We start from the raw sequence: 21,153 nt of genomic DNA, 5'->3' as shown, positions 1-21,153 counted from the left end.
TCAAGGATCGATCCAAGAAGAAGATATAACAATTGTAAATATTTATGCACCCAACATAGGAGCACCTCAATACATAAGGCAAATACTAACAGCCATAAAAGGGGAAATCGACAGTAACACATTCATAATAGGGGACTTTACCACCCCACTTTCACCCATGGACAGATCATCCAAAATGAAAATAAATAAGGAAACACAAGCTTTAAATGATACATTAAACAAGATGGACTTAATTGATATTTATAGGACACTCCATCCAAAAACAACACAATACACATTTTTCTCAAGTGCTCATGGAACATTCTCCAGGATAGATCATACCTTAGGTCACAAATCAAGCCTTGGTAAATTTAAGAAAATTGAAATTGTATCAAGTATCTTTTCTGACCACAACGCCATGAGACTAGATATCAATTACAGGAAAAGATCTGTAAAAAATACAAACACATGGAGGCTAAACAATACACTACTTAATAATGAAGTGATCACTGAAGAAATCAAAGAGAAAATCAAAAAATACCTAGAAACAAATGACAATGGAGACACAACGACCCAAAACCTGTGGGATGCAGCAAAAGCAGTTCTAAGGGGGAAGTTTATAGCAATACAAGCCCACCTTAAGAAGCAGGAAACATCTCGAATAAACAACCTAACCTTGCACCTCAAGCAATTAGAGAAAGAAGAACAAAAAAACCCCAAAGCTAGCAGAAGGAAAGAAATCATAAAAATCAGATCAGAAATAAATGAAAAAGAAATGAAGGAAACAATAGCAAAGATCAATAAAACTAAAAGCTGCTTCTTTGAGAAGATAAACAAAATTGATAAACCACTAGCCAGACTCATCAAGAAAAAAAGGGAGAAGACTCAAATCAATAGAATTAGAAATGAAAAAGGAGAGGTAACAACTGACACTGCAGAAATAAAAGAGATCATGAGAGATTGCTACAAGCAACTCTATGCCAATAAAATGGACAATCTGGAAGAAATGGACAAATTCTTAGAAAGGCACAACCTGCCAAGACTGAATCAGGAAGAAATAGAAAATATGAACAGACCAATCACAAGCACTGAAATTGAAACTGTGATTAAAAATCTTCCAACAAAGAAAAGCCCAGGACCAGATGGCTTCACAGGCGAATTCTTTCAAACATTTAGAGAAGAGCTAACACCTATCCTTCTCAAACTCTTCCAAAATATAGCAGAGGGAGGAACACTCCCAAACTCCTTCTACGAGGCCACCATCACCTTGATACCAAAATCAGACAAGGATGTCACAAAGAAAGAAAACTACAGGCCAGTATCACTGATGAACATAGATGCAAAAATCCTCAACAAAATACTAGCAAACAGAACCCAACAGCACATTAAAAGGATCATACACCATGATCAAGTGGGGTTTATTCCAGGAATGCAAGGATTCTTCAATATACGCAAATCTATCAATGTGATAAACCATATTAACAAACTGAAGGAGAAAAACCATATGATCATCTCAATAGATGCAGAGAAAGCTTTTGACAAAATTCAACACCCATTTATGATAAAAACCCTGCAGAAAGTAGGCATAGAGGGAACTTTCCTCAACATAATAAAGGCCATATATGACAAGCCCACAGCAAACATCATCCTCAATGGTGAAAAACTGAAAGCATTTCCACTAACATCAGGAACAAGACAAGGTTGCCCACTCTCACCACTCTTATTCAACATAGTTTTGCAAGTTTCAGCCACAGCAATCAGAGAAGAAAAGGAAATAAAAGGAATCCAAATCGGAAAAGAAGAAGTAAAGCTGTCACTGTTTGCAGATGACATGATCCTATACATAGAGAACCCTAAAGATGCTACCAGAAAACTACTAGAGCTAATCAATGAATTTGGTAAAGTGGCAGGATACAAAATTAATGCACAGAAATCTCTGGCATTCCTATATACTAATGATGAAAAATCTGAAAGTGAAATCAAGAAAACACTCCCATTTACCACTGCAACAAAAAGAATAAAATATCTAGGAATAAACCTACCTAAGGAAACAAAAGACCTGTATGCAGAAAATTATAAGACACTGATGAAAGAAATTAAAGATGATACAAATAGATGGAGAGATATACCATGTTCTTGGATTGGAAGAATCAACATTGTGAAAATGACTCTACTACCCAAAGCAATCTATAGATTCAATGCAATCCCTATCAAACTACCACTGGCATTTTTCACAGAACTAGAACAAAAAATTTTGCAATTTGTATGGAAACACAAAAGACCCCGAATAGCCAAAGCAATCTTGAGAACGAAAGAAGGAACTGGAGGAATCAGGCTCCCTGACTTCAGACTATACTACAAAGCTACAGTCATCAAGACGGTATGGTACTGGCACAAAAACAGAAAGATAGATCAATGGAACAGGATAGAAAGCCCAGAGATAAACCCATGCACATATGGACACCTTATCTTTGATAAAGGAGGCAGTAATGTACAGTGGAGAAAGGACAGCCTCTTCAATAAGTGGTGCTGGGAAAACTGGACAGCTACATGTAAAAGTATGAGATTAGATCACTCCCTAACACCATACACAAAAATAAGCTCAAAATGGATTAAAGACCTAAATGTAAGGCCAGAAACTATCAAACTCTTAGAGGAAAACATAGGCAGAACACTCTATGACATAAATCACAGCAAGATCCTTTCTGACCCACCTCCTAGAGTAATGGAAATAAAAACAAAAATAAACAAATGGGACCTAATGAAACTTCAAAGCTTTTGCACAGCAAAGGAAACCATAAACAAGACCAAAAGACAACCCTCAGAATGGGAGAAAATATTTGCAAATGAAGCAACCAACAAAGATTAATCTCCAAAATTTACAAGCAGCTCATGCAGCTCAATAACAAGAAAACAAACAACCCAATCCAAAAATGGGCAGAAGACCTAATAGACATTTCTCCAAAGAAGATATACAGACTGCCAACAAACACATGAAAGAATGCTCAACATCATTAATCATCAGAGAAATGCAAATCAAAACTACAATGAGATATCATCTCACACCAGTCAGAATGGCCATCATCAAAAAATCTAGAAACAATAAATGCTGGAGAGGGTGTGGAGAAAAGGGAACACTCTTGCACTGCTGGTGGGAATGTGAATTGGTTCAGCCACTATGGAGAACAGTATGGAGGTTCCTTAAAAAACTAAAAATAGAACTACCATATGACCCAGCAATCCCACTACTGGGCATATACCCTGAGAAAACCGAAATTCAAAAAGAGTCATGTACCAAAATGTTCATTGCAGCTCTATTTACAATAGCCCGGAGATGGAAACAACCTAAGTGCCCATCATTGGATGAATGGATAAAGAAGATGTGGCACATATATACAATGGAATATTACTCAGCCATAAAAAGAAACGAAATTGAGCTATTTGTAATGAGGTGGATAGACCTAGAGTCTGTCATACAGAGTGAAGTAAGTCAGAAAGAAAAAGACAAATACCGTATGCTAACACATCTATATGGAATTTAAGAAAAAAAAAATGTCATGAAGAACCTAGGGGTAAGGCAGGAATAAAGACGCAGACCTCCTAGAGAACGGACTTGAGGTTATGGGGAGGGGGAAGGGTGAGCTGTGACAGGGCGGGAGAGAGTCATGGACATATACACACTAACAAACGTAGTAAGGTAGATAGCTAGTGGGAAGCAGCCGCATGGCACAGGGATATTGGCTCGGTGCTTTGTGACAGCCTGGAGGGGTGGGATAGGGAGGGTGGGAGGGAGGGAGACGCAAGAGGGAAGAGATATGGGAACATATGTATATGTATAACTGATTCACTTTGTTATAAAGCAGAAACTAACACACCATTGTAAAGCAATTGTACCCCAATAAAGATGTTAAAAAAAAAAAAAAAACAGTATGGTATTGGCATAAAAACAGACACATGGCCAAAGGAACAGAATCATGAGCCCAGACATAACCCACACATATATGGTCAACTAATCTTTGACAAAGGTGCCAAGAATATACAACAGAGAAAAGACAGTTTCTTCCATAAATTGATGCTGGGAAAACTGTACATCCACATACAAAAGAATAAAATCGGACCCTTGTCTTACATCACACGCAGAAATCAACTCAAAAATGGATTAAAAACTTAAACCTAAAACCACAAAACTCCTAGAAGAAAACATAGGGGAAAAGGCCCTTGACAATTAGTGATGATTTTTTGGACACCAAAAGCACAAGCAACAAAAGCAGTAATAAATAAGTAAGACTACATTAAACTGAAAAGCTTCTGCACAGCAAAAGAAACCACCAACAAAATGAAAAGGCCACCTAAAAATGGGAGAAAATGTTTGCAAACCTTATCTGATAAAAAGTTAATATCTAGGGCTTCCCTGGTGGTGCAGTGGTTGAGAGTCTGCCTGCCGATGCAGGGGACGTGGGTTCGTGCCCCGGTCCGGGAAGATCCCACATGCCGTGGAGCGGCTAGGCCCGTGAGCCATGGCTACTGAGCCTGCGCATTCAGAGCCTGTGCTCCGCAACGGGAGAGGCCACAACAGTGAGAGGCCTGCGTACCGCAAAAAAAAAAAAAAGTTAATACCTAAAATACATAAGGAACTCATATAACTCATTACCAGAAATGAACAATCCAATTAAAAATGGGCAGAAGACTTAGACATTCTTCCAAAGAAGATGTACAAATGGCCAACAGGTACATGAAGAGATGTTCAACATCACTACTCATCAGGGAAATGCCAATCAAAACTGGATGAGATATCACTTCATATCCATTAGGATGCTATCAACAAAAAGATAAAAGTGTTGGCGAAGATGTGAAGAAAGGGAATCTTTGTGCACTCTTGGTGTGAATGTAGATTGGCACAGTCACTGTAAAAAACAGTATGGAAGAGTCCTGAAAAAATTAAAAGCAGAACTACCATATATTCCACCAATCCAACTTCTAGGATTATATCCAAAGATGATGAAATCTCTGTAAGAGATATCTGCACTCCCATATTCATTTCAGCATTGTTCACAATAGCCAAGATATGGAAACAACCTAAGTGTCCATCAGTGAATGAATGGATAAAGAAAATATGTTTTATACACACACACACACACACACACACACACAAACACAAAAGAATATTATTCAGTCATAAAAAAGAAGAAAATTCTGCCACTTGTGACAACCTTGCGGGCATTATGCTAAGTCAGACAGAGAAAGACAAATAATGTATTCCACTTATATGTGGAATCTAAAAACATCGTACTAATAGAAACATTGTACTAACAGAACAGAATGGTGGTTGCCAGGGGCTATGGATGGGGGAAATGGGAGATGTTGGTCAAAGGATACAAACTTTCAGTTATAAGATGAATAAGTTCTAGGGATCTAATGCACGGCATGGTGACTATAGTTAACAATATTGTATTGTACAGTTGCAAGTTGCTATTAGAATAAAGCTTTAATGTTCTCATCATAACAACAACAAAATGGTAATTATGTGAGTTAAAGGATATGTTAACTAACCTTATTGTGGTAAAGATTTCACACTATATATGTGTATCAAATCATCACACTGCATACCTTAAACTTACACAATTTTCATGTAAACTGTATGTCAATAAAGCTTGGGGGGAAAAAATAGAGAGATGAATCTGTACAGAAAATCCAAACTGGATATCATGCAAAAATCACTTGAAATAAACATATCTTCTTATGGATATTTTTAATATATTATTAAAATTAATTCAATCTCTAGAGTTTATACAACATGATGAGTTAATAAGCATGGAAATACACGAAAACAAACTTTAATTCAAAATGGGCTCTGCATCCAAAGTTCATAGCAGCACTATTTACAACAGCCAAGACATGGAAGCAACCTAAGTGTCCATCAACAGATGAATGGATAATGATGTGGTACATATATACAAAGGACTATTACTCAGACATGAAAAAGAATGAAATATTGCCATTTGCAGTGACATGAATGGACCTAGAGAATATCATACTAAGTGAAGTCATAGAGAGAAAGACAAATATTGTATGATATTACTTATATGTGTAATCTAAAAAATAATACAAATGAATCCATATATAAAACAGAAACAGACTCACAGACATAGAAAACAAGCTTATGGTTACCAAAGGGAAAAGGGAGGGGGGCAAGTGATAAATTAGGAGTATGGAATTAACAGATACAAACTACTATACATAAAACAGATAAGCAACAGGATTTACTGTATAATACAGGGGACACTATTCTTGTAATAACCTATAATAGAACATAATCATATATATGTGTGTGTGTATACACACACACACACACACACACACACACACACACAATCTCCAAATCACTTTTCTGGACACCTGAAACCAACACAGTATTATGAATCAACTGTCCTTCAATTTTAAAAGTCAATCAATGTAATTCACACATAAACAAAATAAAGAAGAAAAAATAAATAAAATGTGCTGTGTGTGATTTTAAAATAATCCATTTTTACTAAATTCTTAAATAAAAATAACCCATCTCCCTGGTTTTAAATAAAAACCTAAGATGTAATACTATACATAACATTCTAAACCAAAATCTAAAACTAGTTTTATAGATTTTTTCCAAAATAAATTGTTCTGAAAAATTCATTTCAAGGTGCCCTATTACTATCAAAACAAAAAGAACAGCACTGGTTCATCAAATAAATTGCCACACTACCTAAGCTTCAAAATTAATATGTATATATTGTAATTGGTACACTAGCTGCTTCTGTCAAAAGATCTGTAATCAGAATAACCTATTACTAAGCAATGAAAATTAAAGTGAGAAACGAAAATCCTTTTATTAGGCATACATAATATTGGGTTTACTAACTTTGAGACTAAACAAGGTGCAAAGAAAGAACTGAGTTCATATGTGTGCTTTCAAGCATACAACTGAAACATGATTTTTAACTTTAAATTTGGCAGACAACCTTCTCCAATATTCAAAAATTACCCAAGGCTGCCACAGTCAGCATTCTAATTTGGAAATCCTGTGATTTCTGTACTTAGATTTCCTGTTTTCACTGTTTTGTTTTAACCAACCACACCAGGTAAATATCCCAAAGAATTTCTTCCTGGTATACTTCCTGGTTAAATGAGTTATGTTTGGCATGTTGTAATTAACATTATTCTCATTTTTTTAAACACAACATTAAGAATTCGTATTACTTCAATAATTTTAAAGGAACCTTAATACTATTTAAAACATAAAATTTTTAAATAGGCTAAATATGTAAAAAGAAGTCCAATTTGTACTCGTAATAGCATATGAGTACCACAAAAATCATTCTTTCTCCAGATACAAACAGTATCAAACTTTCCCCTCCTGTATCTCTCCATCCACAAACATTAACGTGCTTCTCCAAAATAAGAACCTCCTATAAAGGTTTCCCTACAGTGAACAAAACAAAAAGTTAAACTACTATTACAGAAAGAAGGAGAATGCTAATTCAGCCTCCATTTCTCTACCAATACCCGGATAGCTGCAGTCAGTCTTTTGACTTCTAATCTGGGTCCCCTTGGCTGGGAACACAGAGTTGTCTAATACAAAAGGGAGTCTGGAGTTATTACATGTTTGTTATCCCTCGTATAACAAAGGCATTTAAATTCCAAACTAGAGACAGCAAGTCCTAAATATTAACACAATCTGTCTCTTGGAAATTATCTCCCTTTCCATTTCAGTAAAAACACAATTTCAACACGAAGTATGGATAATCTATTGCATGCACAGAAACATTAGAAAATCCAGATTCTAACTAACTATGCCTGTTTTTAACTTATTATTTGTCTTTTACAAATAAAATTTTTATTCTAAAAACAAAAGTTGTCAACAGATTAGGTCCAGGTTGCTCATATACTTTCACTCTAAATACAGTATGAAATTAACAAGGGAAAAGGAGTGAGAGAAAAATTCATGTAAATAAAGAAAAATTAAAAGAATTTTTGCTTCGGATATCTGAAATCTCTCCTGGTTACTCACCTGATATTTATGGCAAAATGCGTAATAAATGACTTTGGAAAAAAATTTTAAACTTTAATTGAAGTATTTTATTTGGACTCAAATCTAAATTATTAAAAATATTTTTTTAAAAACACAATTTTTAATTACATAGATAAGGCTTCTTTATCTATTAGTCATCAATTCAACCAGTATTTATTAAGCACTTTTTATGTGCTATGCATTATAATGAGTTTAGCCTTTATAATAACTGACATTTTTAAGGGTTTTACAGGTACTAAGCAATGAACTTAGCACTTTTTCATGTAACAACCCTATGAATAAGTTCTTCTTTAGCCCCACTTTACAGATAAGAAAAAAAAGAAATTCAAAGAATGTAAAAGAACTTGCCCAGGGATACATAACTAACTATAAGGACTAGGTTGGAAATCAAATTCAGGTAATGACTCTACTATTAGGTGACATCAGTACTTCAATCACTGTTCCAGGCACTCACAATGAAACTGTGGAAGACATACACAAGGCAAGACAGGTCATTAATATAACGAAAGCGCAAATAAAGTGCTTTGAAAGTATAAGAGAAAAGGTCATTGCCTACTAGAAGCTTTCTTATTAAGAGAAAAGTCAAAATTGTTTGATGCCAGTTTAAGTAGTAAAAAAGTATCTAATACTTACATATACTAACTATATTAGTAATTTCATATTTTAAAATCAAGAATCCATGAGAAATGGCACTCAATTTCATTTCAATTTAAAACCTGTCAGACTGTATTCAAAAAATGAGATCTCATCTCTTGTAATCTTTCAAAACAAGAACAAATAAGTTATCTGCAAACATGCAAAGAGATGAATTACGAATGTAAAGTCTGTCTTTAGAGAAGGCATAATGTAACAGGACAAACAAAGTAGTTCTTCAAGTGGGCCTGCAAGAAGATTTCATGTCCCTAGCTCAAGTAAAACTGGAATTTGGAGAGAGTTTTTTAGTCTGCACAAACCATCTACCATTAATGTTTGCTCTCTTTCTATGAAAAGAAAAAGAAGCCAAAATCAAAAGAGGTTAAAAACAAAATTCAAGGAGTAAACAACAGATTCTACATTTTAGCAAAGACAGTAATTTCAAGAGAGATAAATTTAAGATGTATATAGTGTCCAGCAGACTGAGGGCAAGAAACTTGGTTTATAACGGAATATCAATTTAATGTTAGAGAGTCAGGGATGGATTAGCTGCAAAGGAAAAAAGATGATTGTTAATAAACTATCACCAAAATTATAGAGACCTGGGATCTTTTTATACTAAATAACAACAAAATGTTTATTTTTACCTTATTTACTGGACTGATTCCTGAGATCTGGAAGAAATCTGCAGTAGGCTTGGTGGGAGATGATTAAAGCCTGGTCTATGGAAACAGACTTTAAAATTCAGTAGAACTGTGCAACAAGCTACATGATGGCGTAGGATAGTCTTATCTTTGGTACATTAACTCATTTCTCCTTTAACATAACAGAAGCATTCACCAAGATTTTATATACACTTAGAAGGATCATCTAGGTGTATAAATAGGCCATCATATTGTATATGCTTTGAAGTTCATATCACTGCTTACATAGATTCTGAATGCCTTCTCAGAAAAAGTTGTTAGAATTTACATTGGAGGAAGCACTCATATAATTTTAGGAGATGACAGAGAATGTAATGTTACCATCCTATAATCTACCACTAGCAAAATCTTCTTAGGATGATCTTTATTTTCTAAATAGCAAGAGCAGTGAGCAATGTTCAACTGCAGGGAGACTATGGTTGCCCACTGAGACTCTCAGAGTTCACCCTCCTCTTGAGCACTGAAGCGAGGTCAACATTTAGAATTAGAATCTCTAAAACTGCTAGTGTCAAGTGCAAGTTAAGGTGTGTGTGAGTCACTCTACAGGGGAGGTACAGACTCTCTTCAAAAGCAAAGTACTTGGTTGGCACAGATCTAAAAGCACAATTCAGGTATTAAATGCCTACACCATGTTAAATAATGACTACTTTTTTTTCCTATTATTTATTCCGACTGATAAAGATGACCAAAAAAAGTCAAAATCGTTTGAGAAGAAAACCTAGGGCATCTACTAAGATGTTTATTTTGTTTCACTTTTTTATGCAAAATTAAGTTTTAATCACAACTAAGAGATAGCTATTCAAGTTGTAGCAAAAATCATGAGCACTATACATATATTCAGATATAGGCTATCATGTGCAATACTGACTTATAGCTTGAAATTATTATAAAAACTATACTTAATTCTTTAAAAAAAAAACCGCTATAGTTAAGGCAGAAAATGTCAATATACTGATAAACAGCAAAAGTTTGGGGCCCTCTTCCTTTCACTATCTGGGGAAAACAAATGAAAAACAAGACACTTTCATTTAAACTTTAACCTGGAATTACCACTACACATCAAAGAGGAATTTTACTGAGAAACAGTAATGCAACTTTTAGTAATTAATGTGAACAATCTAAAATAAATATAAGCCTCCCAGGACTACTAAACTGTTACATATGGAATTCAAAGGATGGCAGGAGTGAACCATTTACGAAAAATAGTTTTTTCTTTCCAAAGTTATTCCCAGTGAATTTAAAGAAAAATAAGTGAAAAGCACTGTTTTCACTCACCGCTAGTTGTTGACAGCTACCTGTTTTTAAGACACCCATTCTTTTCAACTACAAAGACACTTGACCTAAACTTAGAGGAAGAAATGAAACCAATCCCAACTACTCCTCAACTTGACAATTAGAGCCTATGGAGTGGGGCAATAAAAAGCCCACATACACATTACACACCAACGATTCTCGGACAAACGATTTTAGTAAACCTCCCCAGCCCAAGGACGTCAGATTAAAAACTTTAAAAATCCTACAAAACATTCTAACTTCCGAGTTTAGCCTCTGTACATTAAATAACTCAATGACCGAAGCGTTACTGCCTCCTTCGTTCTCAAAGGCCAGGTACGCCGGCCCTAAGGAGCTGGGACCTCCGTAGGAGACGCCCCGCGAGGGCGACGAGGCTTTCTCGGCCTCTGCCCGTCACTCTGGGCCGAGCCCGGCTGACTCAGGGGCGCGGACTCGCCACAGGCGACGCGGGAGCCTCCCTCACTCACCGTGAAGCGCTGGTCGCCGACGCTGCCCACGGAGAAGCAGTGGTCGCCGGGGTTCACAGCCCCGGTCAGCACCTGGTGCAGGTTCATGTCGGCGCCTTAATCCAGCAACGTATGTCGCGTCCGGCTCATGCCCGGGGTCAGCGGCCGCTTCCCTCCCTCTTTCCCTCACGGGCGGCGTCTGCTCTTGGGAGGAGACGGCGGCCGCGACAGGCGCCAGGAGCGGGAGCCGCTCAGCTGCGGCCCGCAGCTCATCCCGAGCCCGCGCAGGCGAGGCCCGGAGGGGGCGGACCGGCGAGCGGGCGGAGCGCCGCGCTCTTCCGCGCACCTGTCACAACCCGCGCGGGCCCAGGTGAAACTCGGGGTTGACCCAGCGGCTGCGACCCCGGGCCGACCCACCGGCCAGGAGGGACAGGCCGTCCACAACACTTCCTCTGTGTTCTGGGTGGCTGGCCCGGACCGAACCCGAATGGCGCAAGTAGCACCCGCTAGTACTCTGCCCCCTAACCTGGCTTTTCCCTGCTCCGGTGCCGGCCACCCCCACTGGCCTCGGCAGCTCTCTACGCGTCGCTAGGTCCCTTTGGCGGAAATATCGCGAGATTCTCGCGGCGAAAAGGAACACTGCGGTAAACGATTTACTTTTTTACCACAGTGTGCAGAACGGCAAGTGGAAAACGCCTCTTCGAGTGAGATGTTGGCCAATCCAGAGATCCAGTCCACCTAAGGCTCCGCCCACTGCTGAGGACAGACCAATCTCTTTGAGGCTTGTGAGGGACGATGTGCGTTTGAATGTTGAACGTAAGGAACCTAGTAAAAACATAAAGAGCCTTGGAAGAGGTAAGGGTTGTCCAATTATGCTTTAGGTTGGGGCTTAATCTGACTGTTGGGCCAGAAAGCTTAAAAGGGAGAAGTGCATTATAAATGCAGTTGCGGTGTCTTCGGCCCCGGTAGAGACTACAAGTCCCAACAAGCACCGCTCCCCTAGGCGTCCCGCGAATACTCCCAAGTGAATGTGAACCCTGCAGTGTCTCTGTCCCCGCGCAATGGTTACCTCGGCAGGACGCGCGTTTCCAGTTCGCTAAAAAGGAAAATTTTGAAAGGTTTAAACATTTGACAAGTACTAAAATGAAGGGTTTTCGCCAATGTTTAACTTAACATTCGTTTTGAAGTAGTGCTGATAACAGTACTGCAACAGCCCTGCGTTAAGCTGTTTTGGAAAAACCTAAGAATTCCAGAATGTTTAGTGTCACAGTCTCAACTGTGAGATTCAACTCTAATTGTATTTTAACACAAGTTTTGTATTATTATTGATAAACATCTCTTTATGTCTCCTCCCAGGTACCCTCTTAGGGACAAACTGTCCTGTATCCCAAGTGTCTAGTGCAGTGCGCTTTCCAACCTAGGTGTTCAGAAAATGTTAAATGAGTGAATGTAAATAGGAACTCCCCACCAAAAAAAAAAAAAAAAGTAGTTTTTTTTTAAAAAATTGGTGAACTGATTTTGATTTTATATCCTTTTCTTGTGGTAAAAAAACAAAAAACAGAAAGCAAAACAAACAACCCCCCAAAAAGTTCACACTATTACTTGGGTAGGAGGAGTACTGGTAATTTTATTTCCTTTTGCTTTCCCTAAGTTTTTTGCAGTATACATATACTTCGTTTAGCAATAAAAAAAAGTTACTTAAAAAATAAGTTTAAGAAAAGAATCTCAAAATTAGTGGATATATGTATAACAGATATACCTTGCTGTACAGCAGAAACTAATGCAACATTGTAAATCAACTATAATAAAAACTTTTAAAAAAATAAATTTAAGAGCCATCTCCCTTTTCTTAATTTGAAAGATGTAAATGAATTCCATTATTTATCCCAGTCTCCTCATAAAAATAAGGGATTTAAAACATAACTTGTCTTAAAAAAAAAAAAAACCTATTTTATTGAGGTCTAACATACAGTTTAGTTTGTGTTTTAATTATTCAGATTTTATTTTAAATGACTTTAAGTTAATTTTATATTTTAGATCTTAAATCAAGGTTTTTCTATATTCCACATAAATTCTGTGTATAGCCCAAAGTTTAACATGTTTACTCATTCTATTCTGCCTATCTTTTGGTTTTGAAGGGCATACTGTTTAGCAGAATAAAAGAAACTAAGGGACCTAGTAGTTAGAAAATCTGAGATCTACTCCTGATCTGTCATTTGCTGTGTGACCATGGAAAATGTCTTGTAAACTTTGTTTTCGTCATCTGTAAAATTAACAAGTTTAACCTGATTATCAACACATTTTACTTGGCATTTTTATTCCTGATAAACATCTGTTAGGTTTTTTTTTTAATTATTCAAACAGAAAGTCACAAAACTTATAATCATCCTTATCAGTTCACTCAGTCCCATGTAATTAATTTTTTTTATCTTGATCTTTTGTTAGCACTTTTATGAATTCATCAGTTTTCCATTAGAGTTCTGAAAATGCTTATTCATTCAGTTCAGCAGTATAGTCAATTACCAGAAACCTGTACTTGTCAGTCTTTTCCATGAATTCCTTGAAGATGAAACCCTTTTATGGGAATATTTTTGCAAAAGCATCAGAGTACACCCAGAACTGTCTGTAAATGACAAAAGACTTAAAAATGACCACGGTTAAAGATTTGATGAAAGTACATAATAATGCAATTGGCAAGGAAATTTAGTTATTTCTGAGATATATATTTTAAAGTAACAACTAGAATTATGACTTATGCCAGAACATATAAGATTTTTAGAAATTTCATGTAATGTCTGAAACATTTATATTAACATATTTCCATACAAACATCTGTTAGTTTTTATTAAATTCCTTCATCCTTGAAATAAACAAGAGTTTGACTCCTGGCCTAATCAGTCATTTAGACAAGTTGCTTAATCTCTTCGTGCTTTACTTTCCTTATCTGTAAAGTGGGGATAGTAATAGACTTTCTTCATACAATTATCATGAAGATTAAATGAGCACAGTGTTTAGCACATAGTCAGAATTCAATAGATGTTAGCTACTCATTATTATTATTAAATTAAATCTAACCTTTTGACATATTCTTTCTAAAGTTTTCATATAGTGTCAAACCTCAGTCCAAATCAAATTTTCCAGTGATGTTTGAGACACCACAAATGTTCTGAGGCCATCCCAGTCTGTATCCAAAACTATGGGACTACAGTACAACAACTAATGAAAAGTGAGGACATTCCTTTTACTCTTATTCAGAAAAAAATGCCCATTCAACAACCTATCTTTGATGTTTAGCAGATGGACTCTTTCAATGAAACAACTAAATCCTTTTACTATATCTATTTATTCCACTACAACTACGGCCTGCTGTCTGGTTTTATATAGTCCTTGAGCTGAGAATGTTTTTTACATTTTTAAATGGTTGGAAAAAATCAATAGAAGAAAAATATCTCATGATATATGAAAATTATATGAAATTCCCATGTCCATTAGTAAAATTTATTGGAACACAGCAATGCATAGACATTTAGATATTGTCTATGGCTACTTTCACACTACAACTGCAGAGCTGAGTAGTTTCAACAGAGACTGTATATCCTGCAAAGCAAAATATTTACTGTTTGGCCCATTAGAGAAGAAGTTTGCCAACCCCTAATTTATAGGAAGAATCCTCTACTGCTCTATGATCTATGAAATAGCTTTTGCTGTGCAGACTGGTTGTTGTACTGCATGACCACTCAGCTTAATTAGTAAAACATTTCGTGTTGATGATTACACAAGCATCTTTAAATACATCTATTGTATCCCTGATTCCCCAATATTTATCATAGCACAGAGTAGATCCTCACTAATAGTTGAACCCTGAATATAGACAGGACCTGACTTACATATATATAAAAAGAGTCCCTGAAGAACCACCTTGGAGAAGTGGCCATAGACAATCCCTTTACTTTCAAACTGCTGCTCTTCATAGATCACCCTGTAATGTCACTCACCTCCCCCTTAACAAGGTTCTATTCAACCCTAAATCCAGTCCTGACTTCTTATGCAACTTGAGCATAACTCTGACCTTGTAGCAAAATTAGTAAGATAAGGAAATGGAAGAGATGGAGGTAAATTATACCTTTCATCCTCCCTTCCCTGTCCCCTCTGCCCAAAGGCCACAAGTCCACCTCCTAACACAGAAAGTCCAGGGGAATTCTTGAATCTAACTATTCCCTGATCTGTAATTGAATTTTGTTATTCTGTCCTTTGAATGCTCAAAGGCTATGTGCCTTTGTGGTTTTTCCCTTTAGTTTCTTTCATTCTTTTTTTCCCTGTAGTTTCTTTAGTTTTATTCTTCAGCTTTATTTCTAAGAAATAAAAGAGGAAGGATGGGTCTGAAAAAGGAAGCCTTTTTTTAAATAATTTTTTTTAAATAAAATTTTGCCTTATTTTGCCTTATTGCTAGCAGCAAAATCTCTTAGAAAACCAAAGTACTGTGGTTTTGGGGACTGGCAGGACAAAGAGATATGCTCTCTTCAGTGCTGGTCTTAAAGGGAAAGGGGACTTTTATCAGACTTGAGGGGTGGTTACAGTGTAAGGAAAAGCAAACAGGCTAAACTCTGAGATTTTTTTTTTTTTGGTGGGGGGAGGAGCATATAGGAAGTCAGCTCAGATGGAGAAATAATCATGCCTCTTTCTCACTAGCTTATTTACTGACATCCCTGTCATTACCCTCCTCCCTGCCATCCTAAACTCATTAATATAAATCCCTTTCCTCCTAGGGCCTGTGCCAAGGGACCCACCAAGAGGGGCTTCCATCCCCACAGCCAACACCCAACAGATGAGGGAGGTCAGAAGAAAAGAGTTCCTAATCCTATAACAAAGACTGAATCAGGAGGACTATGTTGCTGGAATTTCATGTAAGCATTCTGAACTCATTATCTCACAGAAGTAATGAGGATCTCTGAGCATCTAAGATATTGACTGCCCCAGAAACCTGCCTGTATTGCCAACAGCAACCTTACTATAGAAAACTCCATCAGCAATATTATAGGTTAAATAGATATTTGAGCAATGATATAGGACCCTAGCCATTATTTATAATACTGTTACTATAGAAAAATTAATTCCAATACCTCTAATATTTGAAGATTAAATACTATTGGCCATTAAATACTATTGGCTCACCCTCACTTGCTCAACTGGAGGGTTTTCCACCCATAAACTATTAAAGGGCAATTATTTATAAAAGCTAGTGTTTATTAAACACCCGATCTGCACTGTAATAGGTATTTTATTTATCTCATTTAAATCTCAACAACACTCTAAGGGTAATATCTCTGTTTTACAAATGAAGAAACCTAAACTCAAAGAAATTAAATAACTTGGCCAAGGTCATGTTGCCACCCAAAGATTTGAACTCAGATCTCTTGGGCTGCAAAGGCCCTTTAAGTGTTCTCCAAAGCCCCTTGAATCCCAAAGTGGATTCAGTCAGGGCCTACTATTTATTCCCTAGCTGGCAAGATGAGAAGAGACAGGACTTCTTTAAGTTGAGTCTTCAGTGATCAGCTGGTAAAAAGAACCATCTTCCCAAAACAGTTTTCTCCTCCTTCCACAAGATGGAAGGAAAGCTCACCTCCTTACCTTGACCCACGCCCAGACTATAAAGGGCAGCTTTTATTAAATGGTAAAATAAACATCTCCAACCAGAAAACTCCCTGATACACAGACAATTATAGGTATTCACTTGGTTAAAGGCAAGTACTTCTTGGAATGTTTTGGAACTACCAATAAGTCACATGCATCAGATTGTGGGTCTTCTAACACCTACTGGAGTTTTCATTAAGGGGGAAGCAGAAGTCAAGAGATGTAAGTTTGAAAGGCAAAGGAGAGGCCATGTGGAAGACAGCAGCAGGCAGTTTTGATTAGCCGGGAGCAACTTGAGAGCATTGGGCTTTGGGACAGTAATGAAGTGGAGGGATTATTCTAATCAAAATCCCGGCAAGTTATTCTGTGGATATTGACAAATTGACTCTAAATTTTTATGGGAGGCAAAATACCCAGAATAGCCAAAACAATACTGAAGGAGAAAAACAAATCTGAAGGACTGATGCTATCTGATTTCAAGACTTACTGTACAGCTACAGTAATCAAGACAGTGTGATTTTGGGGAAAGAATAGACAAATAGATCACTAGAACAGAACAGAGAATGCAGAAATAGACTGTGATCTATAGTCAACTGATCTTTGACAAAGGAGCAAAGGCAATACAATGGAGCAAAGATGGTGCTGGAGGGCTTCCCTGGTGGCGCCCTGGTTTAGAGTCCGCCTGCCGATGCGGGGTTCGTGCCCCGATCCGGGAAGATCCCACATGCTACGGAGTGGCTGTGTCCGTGAGCCATGGCCGCTGAGCCTGCACGTCCGGAGCCTGTGCTCCGCAACGGGAGAGACCACAACAGTGAGAGGCCCACGTACCGCAAAAAAAAAAAAAAAAAAAGATGATTCCGGAAAAACTGGATAACTATGTGCAAAAATATTACCTTACACCCTTCACAAAATCCAACTCAAAGTGGATCACAGGCCCAAAATTGAAACACAAAACTATAAAACTCCTAGCAGATAACATAGGAGAAACCTAGATGACCTTTGGATTGATGACGACTTCTTAGATACAATACCAACGGCATGATCCATGAAAGAAACGATGGATAAGCTGAATTTCAGTAAAATAAAAAAAACTTCTGGTCTGTGAAAAACAATGTCAGAAGAATGAGAAGACAAATCACAGACTGGGAAAAAAATATTTGCAAAAGATACTTCTAATAAACGATTGTTATCACAAATACACAAAGAACTCTTAAAACTCAACAATAAGAAAACAAACAGCCTGATTGAAAAATGGGCCAAAGACCTTAAAAGACACCTCACCAAAGAAGATATATAGATGTCAAATAAGCATATGAAAAATGCTCCACATCATATGTCATGAGGGAATGCAGAATAAAACAACAATGAGATACTACTACATATGTATTAGAATGGCCAAAATCTGGAACACTGGCAACACCAAATGCTGTAGAGGATGTGGAGCAACAGGAACTCTCATGCGTTGCTGCTGAGAACACAAAATTGTATGGTCACATTGGAAGATAGTTTGGCAGTTTCTTACAAAACTAAATGTACTCTTACCATACAGTCCAGCAATCATGCCCCTCAGAATTTACCCAAAGTAGGTAAAAACTATTTCCATACAAAAACCTGCACAGTGATGTTTATAACAGCTTTGTTTACACTTGCCAAAACTTAGAAGTAAACACTCTGTCTTTCAGTAGGTTAACAGGTAAATAAACTGTGGTACATCAAGACTATGGAATATCATTCAGTGCTGAAAAGAAATGAGCTGTTAAACCATGATGAGTCATGGAGGAACCTTAAATGCATATTAAGTGAAAGAAGTCAACCTGAAAACACTACATACTGTATGATTTCCAACTATACGACGTTCTGAAAGAAGCAAAACTATGGAGACAGTAAAGAGATCAGTCATTGCCAGGGGTTGGCGGTAAGGGATGACTAGATAGAACACGGTGTCTTTTTAAGAGCATGTTGAAAATACTCTGTACTGTCAAAATGGGTACATGTCATTCTACATTTGTCCAAACCATGAATTTTGGTGATTATGCTGTGTCAGTGTAGGTTCATCAGTTGTAACAAATGTACCGCTCTGGTTAGGGATGTTGATAATGAGGAGGCTATGCATGTGTGAGGGCAGGGGTATTTGGGAAATCTCTGCTTCTGCCTCTTAATTTTGTTGCGAACCTAAAACTTCTCTAAAAAAATTGTCTTAAAAAAAAAAAGAAGGGGGACTATGATTTGGTAAATGATCAGAGCCTTCCACTTCCTCCTAGCTGAAACAGTAAGACAAGATAGGGAGGTAAATAAATGAACAGAAATTTGGGGAATGTTTCTCAAACATGGGAAGGAATAATTACAAAAGACATATATTCTGAAAGCAAAGAAAACAGAAGATGTGTGCACGGGGGGAAAAGGTTTTTTACCCAATTAGATTATAAAAAAAGCTTATCAGAGCTATGCTTGCACTCACTCATGCATGTATTATAGAATAACTGATGAGGCAGGACACAAAATTTTCCAATAAAAGAAACTGCGAGCCTCTTTTCTGCCTAGGACAACATAGCAAGTACACTTGAAGCAATCTATGTCTAGGTGAGAGTCACTTGAGTGGCTCCTTTAATTGTGCAATACAAGCTGAGGCTAATTCTGCATGAAGATGGGGGAGTGAAGTTGAGTCACACACTGTCCACCAATATCTAATTAAGTAACACTTTCTCTATAAATTATACATATATAACTTATATATATATAAATTATATATAAATAAGTATATATAAATAAAAGTATATATATGTATTATTATTAATTTATTTATTTATTTTTGGCTGCGTTGGATCTTCATTGCTGCACATGGGCTTTCTCTAGTTGCGGCGAGCGGGGGCTACTCTTCGTTGCAGAGCATGGGCTTCTCATTGCGGAGGCTTCTCCTGTTGCAGAGCATGGGCTCTAGGAGCATGGGCTTCAGTAGTTGTGGCATGTGGGCTCAGTAGTTGTGGCTCACAGGCTCTAGAGCGCAGGCTCAGCAGTTGTGGCGCATAGTCTTAGTTGCTCCAGGGCATGTGGGATCTTCCTGGATCAGGGCTCGAACCCATGTCCCCTGCATTGGCAAGCAGATTCCTAACCACTGCGCCACCAGGGAAGTCCCAATATAAATTATTACTATTATTTTTTACCAGCAAAATTTTTTTAGTAATAGCTACGTTAGGAAAGGAACAGAGATAAACCAGAAAAAATTACAACCAATGTACAAGTGGAAGATTTTGCTGAAGCTTAGTGTGGCTCTACTTGTATTTACCAGAAGCAATCCTTGAAAGTTACAATCAAATCATTAGAATTCTCACAAATAATCCCAAATTTAGAGAGAAGTGGACTGAGAGTATATCCTTATTTTTTTCCTCTTCTACCTAAGGAAGTGGAAATAGCTGTTATATAGGGATGGATGAAAAGAGCAGTGAACAGCCAGAACCTGGGCTGCCTCTCACTGGTCAACGCTTTGGCTCCAGGGCCCTACACTGAACTGGGGAAATGGCAGTGGGACTTCCCATGAAAATGGGATATGAGCCTGGCAAGTATCAGAGAGTACATTAAAAGGAGATAACATAAATCTACAAAATTCCATCAGAGTACATTCTATTAACCTCTAGGCTATACTGCTCATTTTAGGTTCCCTGGCCACAGTGATTGACTCAGGGATGGACCCCTGGGTCAATCAGAGCCCTTCTCTGGGATTTCTCTGCTGTAGCTGGCAGGGAACAGTTACATTTTTGAAAGAAAGCACCACCATCTCTGAACATAGAGTGATGTCTGAGTGTTTTAGGAAAGAACAAAGAGAGAAAAGTAAAGTTCATTTTTGATTGGGAATAAGAAGATGTCATGACAATCTCACTTGAACCCTTGGTCCAGTCCTGTGTAGTGCCCATCTTATCCAATTATGTAAGACCAAAATCTTCCCCACCTGCTTCCCCCACCCCTTAAATTAGTTTGAGTTTTAATTCTGTTTCTGTCACTTTGGATCACAAGGCTAATACATGGTAACTTATAGTCCAACCAGCACGAGAGTTCCAATTTTTCTGAATCTGGGAAATATTAGCATGTGAAGTAGCAGAGGGAACAGCATTAGCTATGGGAGAAAGGCAAGAATACCATTCCTAAAAAGTGCTTTTTACATAATTCAACATAACTTGGTTCAATTCCTGCCTGTAGGATTTAAAAAAATAAAAGTATAGACACCAGGTAGAAAATTAATTCCACAGAAAACGTATAATAGAGCTCTGAGCAAGTAAAAGAAAACAGAGTTGAAAAATGAATAAATTACTTATTCTGACCTTACCTGCTGATTTTTCCTTTCCATACAACAGAGGAAAGAAAAAGAGAACCTTTTTAAGAGGGAAATTCAGTAAGCAGCTTTCTT

General features: G+C 37.4%; 1 protein-coding gene and 1 long non-coding RNA gene across 8 annotated transcripts in view; one reads left to right on the top strand and one right to left on the bottom strand.

The window, feature by feature from the left end:
• The window catches only part of DMXL1 (Dmx like 1), a 259,666-nt gene extending 247,943 nt beyond the window's left edge, over positions 1–11,723 (bottom strand). For 2 of the 5 annotated variants that reach the window (XM_033853101.2, XM_019940874.3), the window contains exon 1: positions 11,145–11,706. In XM_033853101.2, coding sequence (XP_033708992.1) covers positions 11,145–11,231 — 87 coding nt within the window. In that variant the 5' untranslated portion in view covers positions 11,232–11,706. Of the gene's footprint in view, positions 1–11,144 lie in introns of all 5 variants that reach the window. The other 3 variants (XM_033853102.2, XM_073802431.1, XM_073802432.1) reach the window with 3 other exon arrangements.
• The window catches only part of LOC109550804 (uncharacterized), a 61,661-nt gene continuing 51,633 nt past the window's right edge, over positions 11,126–21,153 (top strand). For all 3 annotated transcript variants that reach the window (XR_012330826.1, XR_002177476.3, XR_012330827.1), the window contains exons 1-3: positions 11,126–11,253; positions 11,794–11,978; positions 15,890–16,027. This is a non-coding gene — a long non-coding RNA (uncharacterized lncRNA). The remainder of the gene's footprint in view (positions 11,254–11,793; positions 11,979–15,889; positions 16,028–21,153) is intronic.

Source organism: Tursiops truncatus, chromosome 3, assembly GCF_011762595.2.
Source record: "Tursiops truncatus isolate mTurTru1 chromosome 3, mTurTru1.mat.Y, whole genome shotgun sequence".
In the NCBI taxonomy this organism is placed as follows: domain Eukaryota; kingdom Metazoa; phylum Chordata; class Mammalia; order Artiodactyla; family Delphinidae; genus Tursiops; species Tursiops truncatus.
The sequence above is the reverse complement of the archived record's forward strand: the minus strand, read 5'-3'. Positions and strand labels throughout refer to the sequence as shown.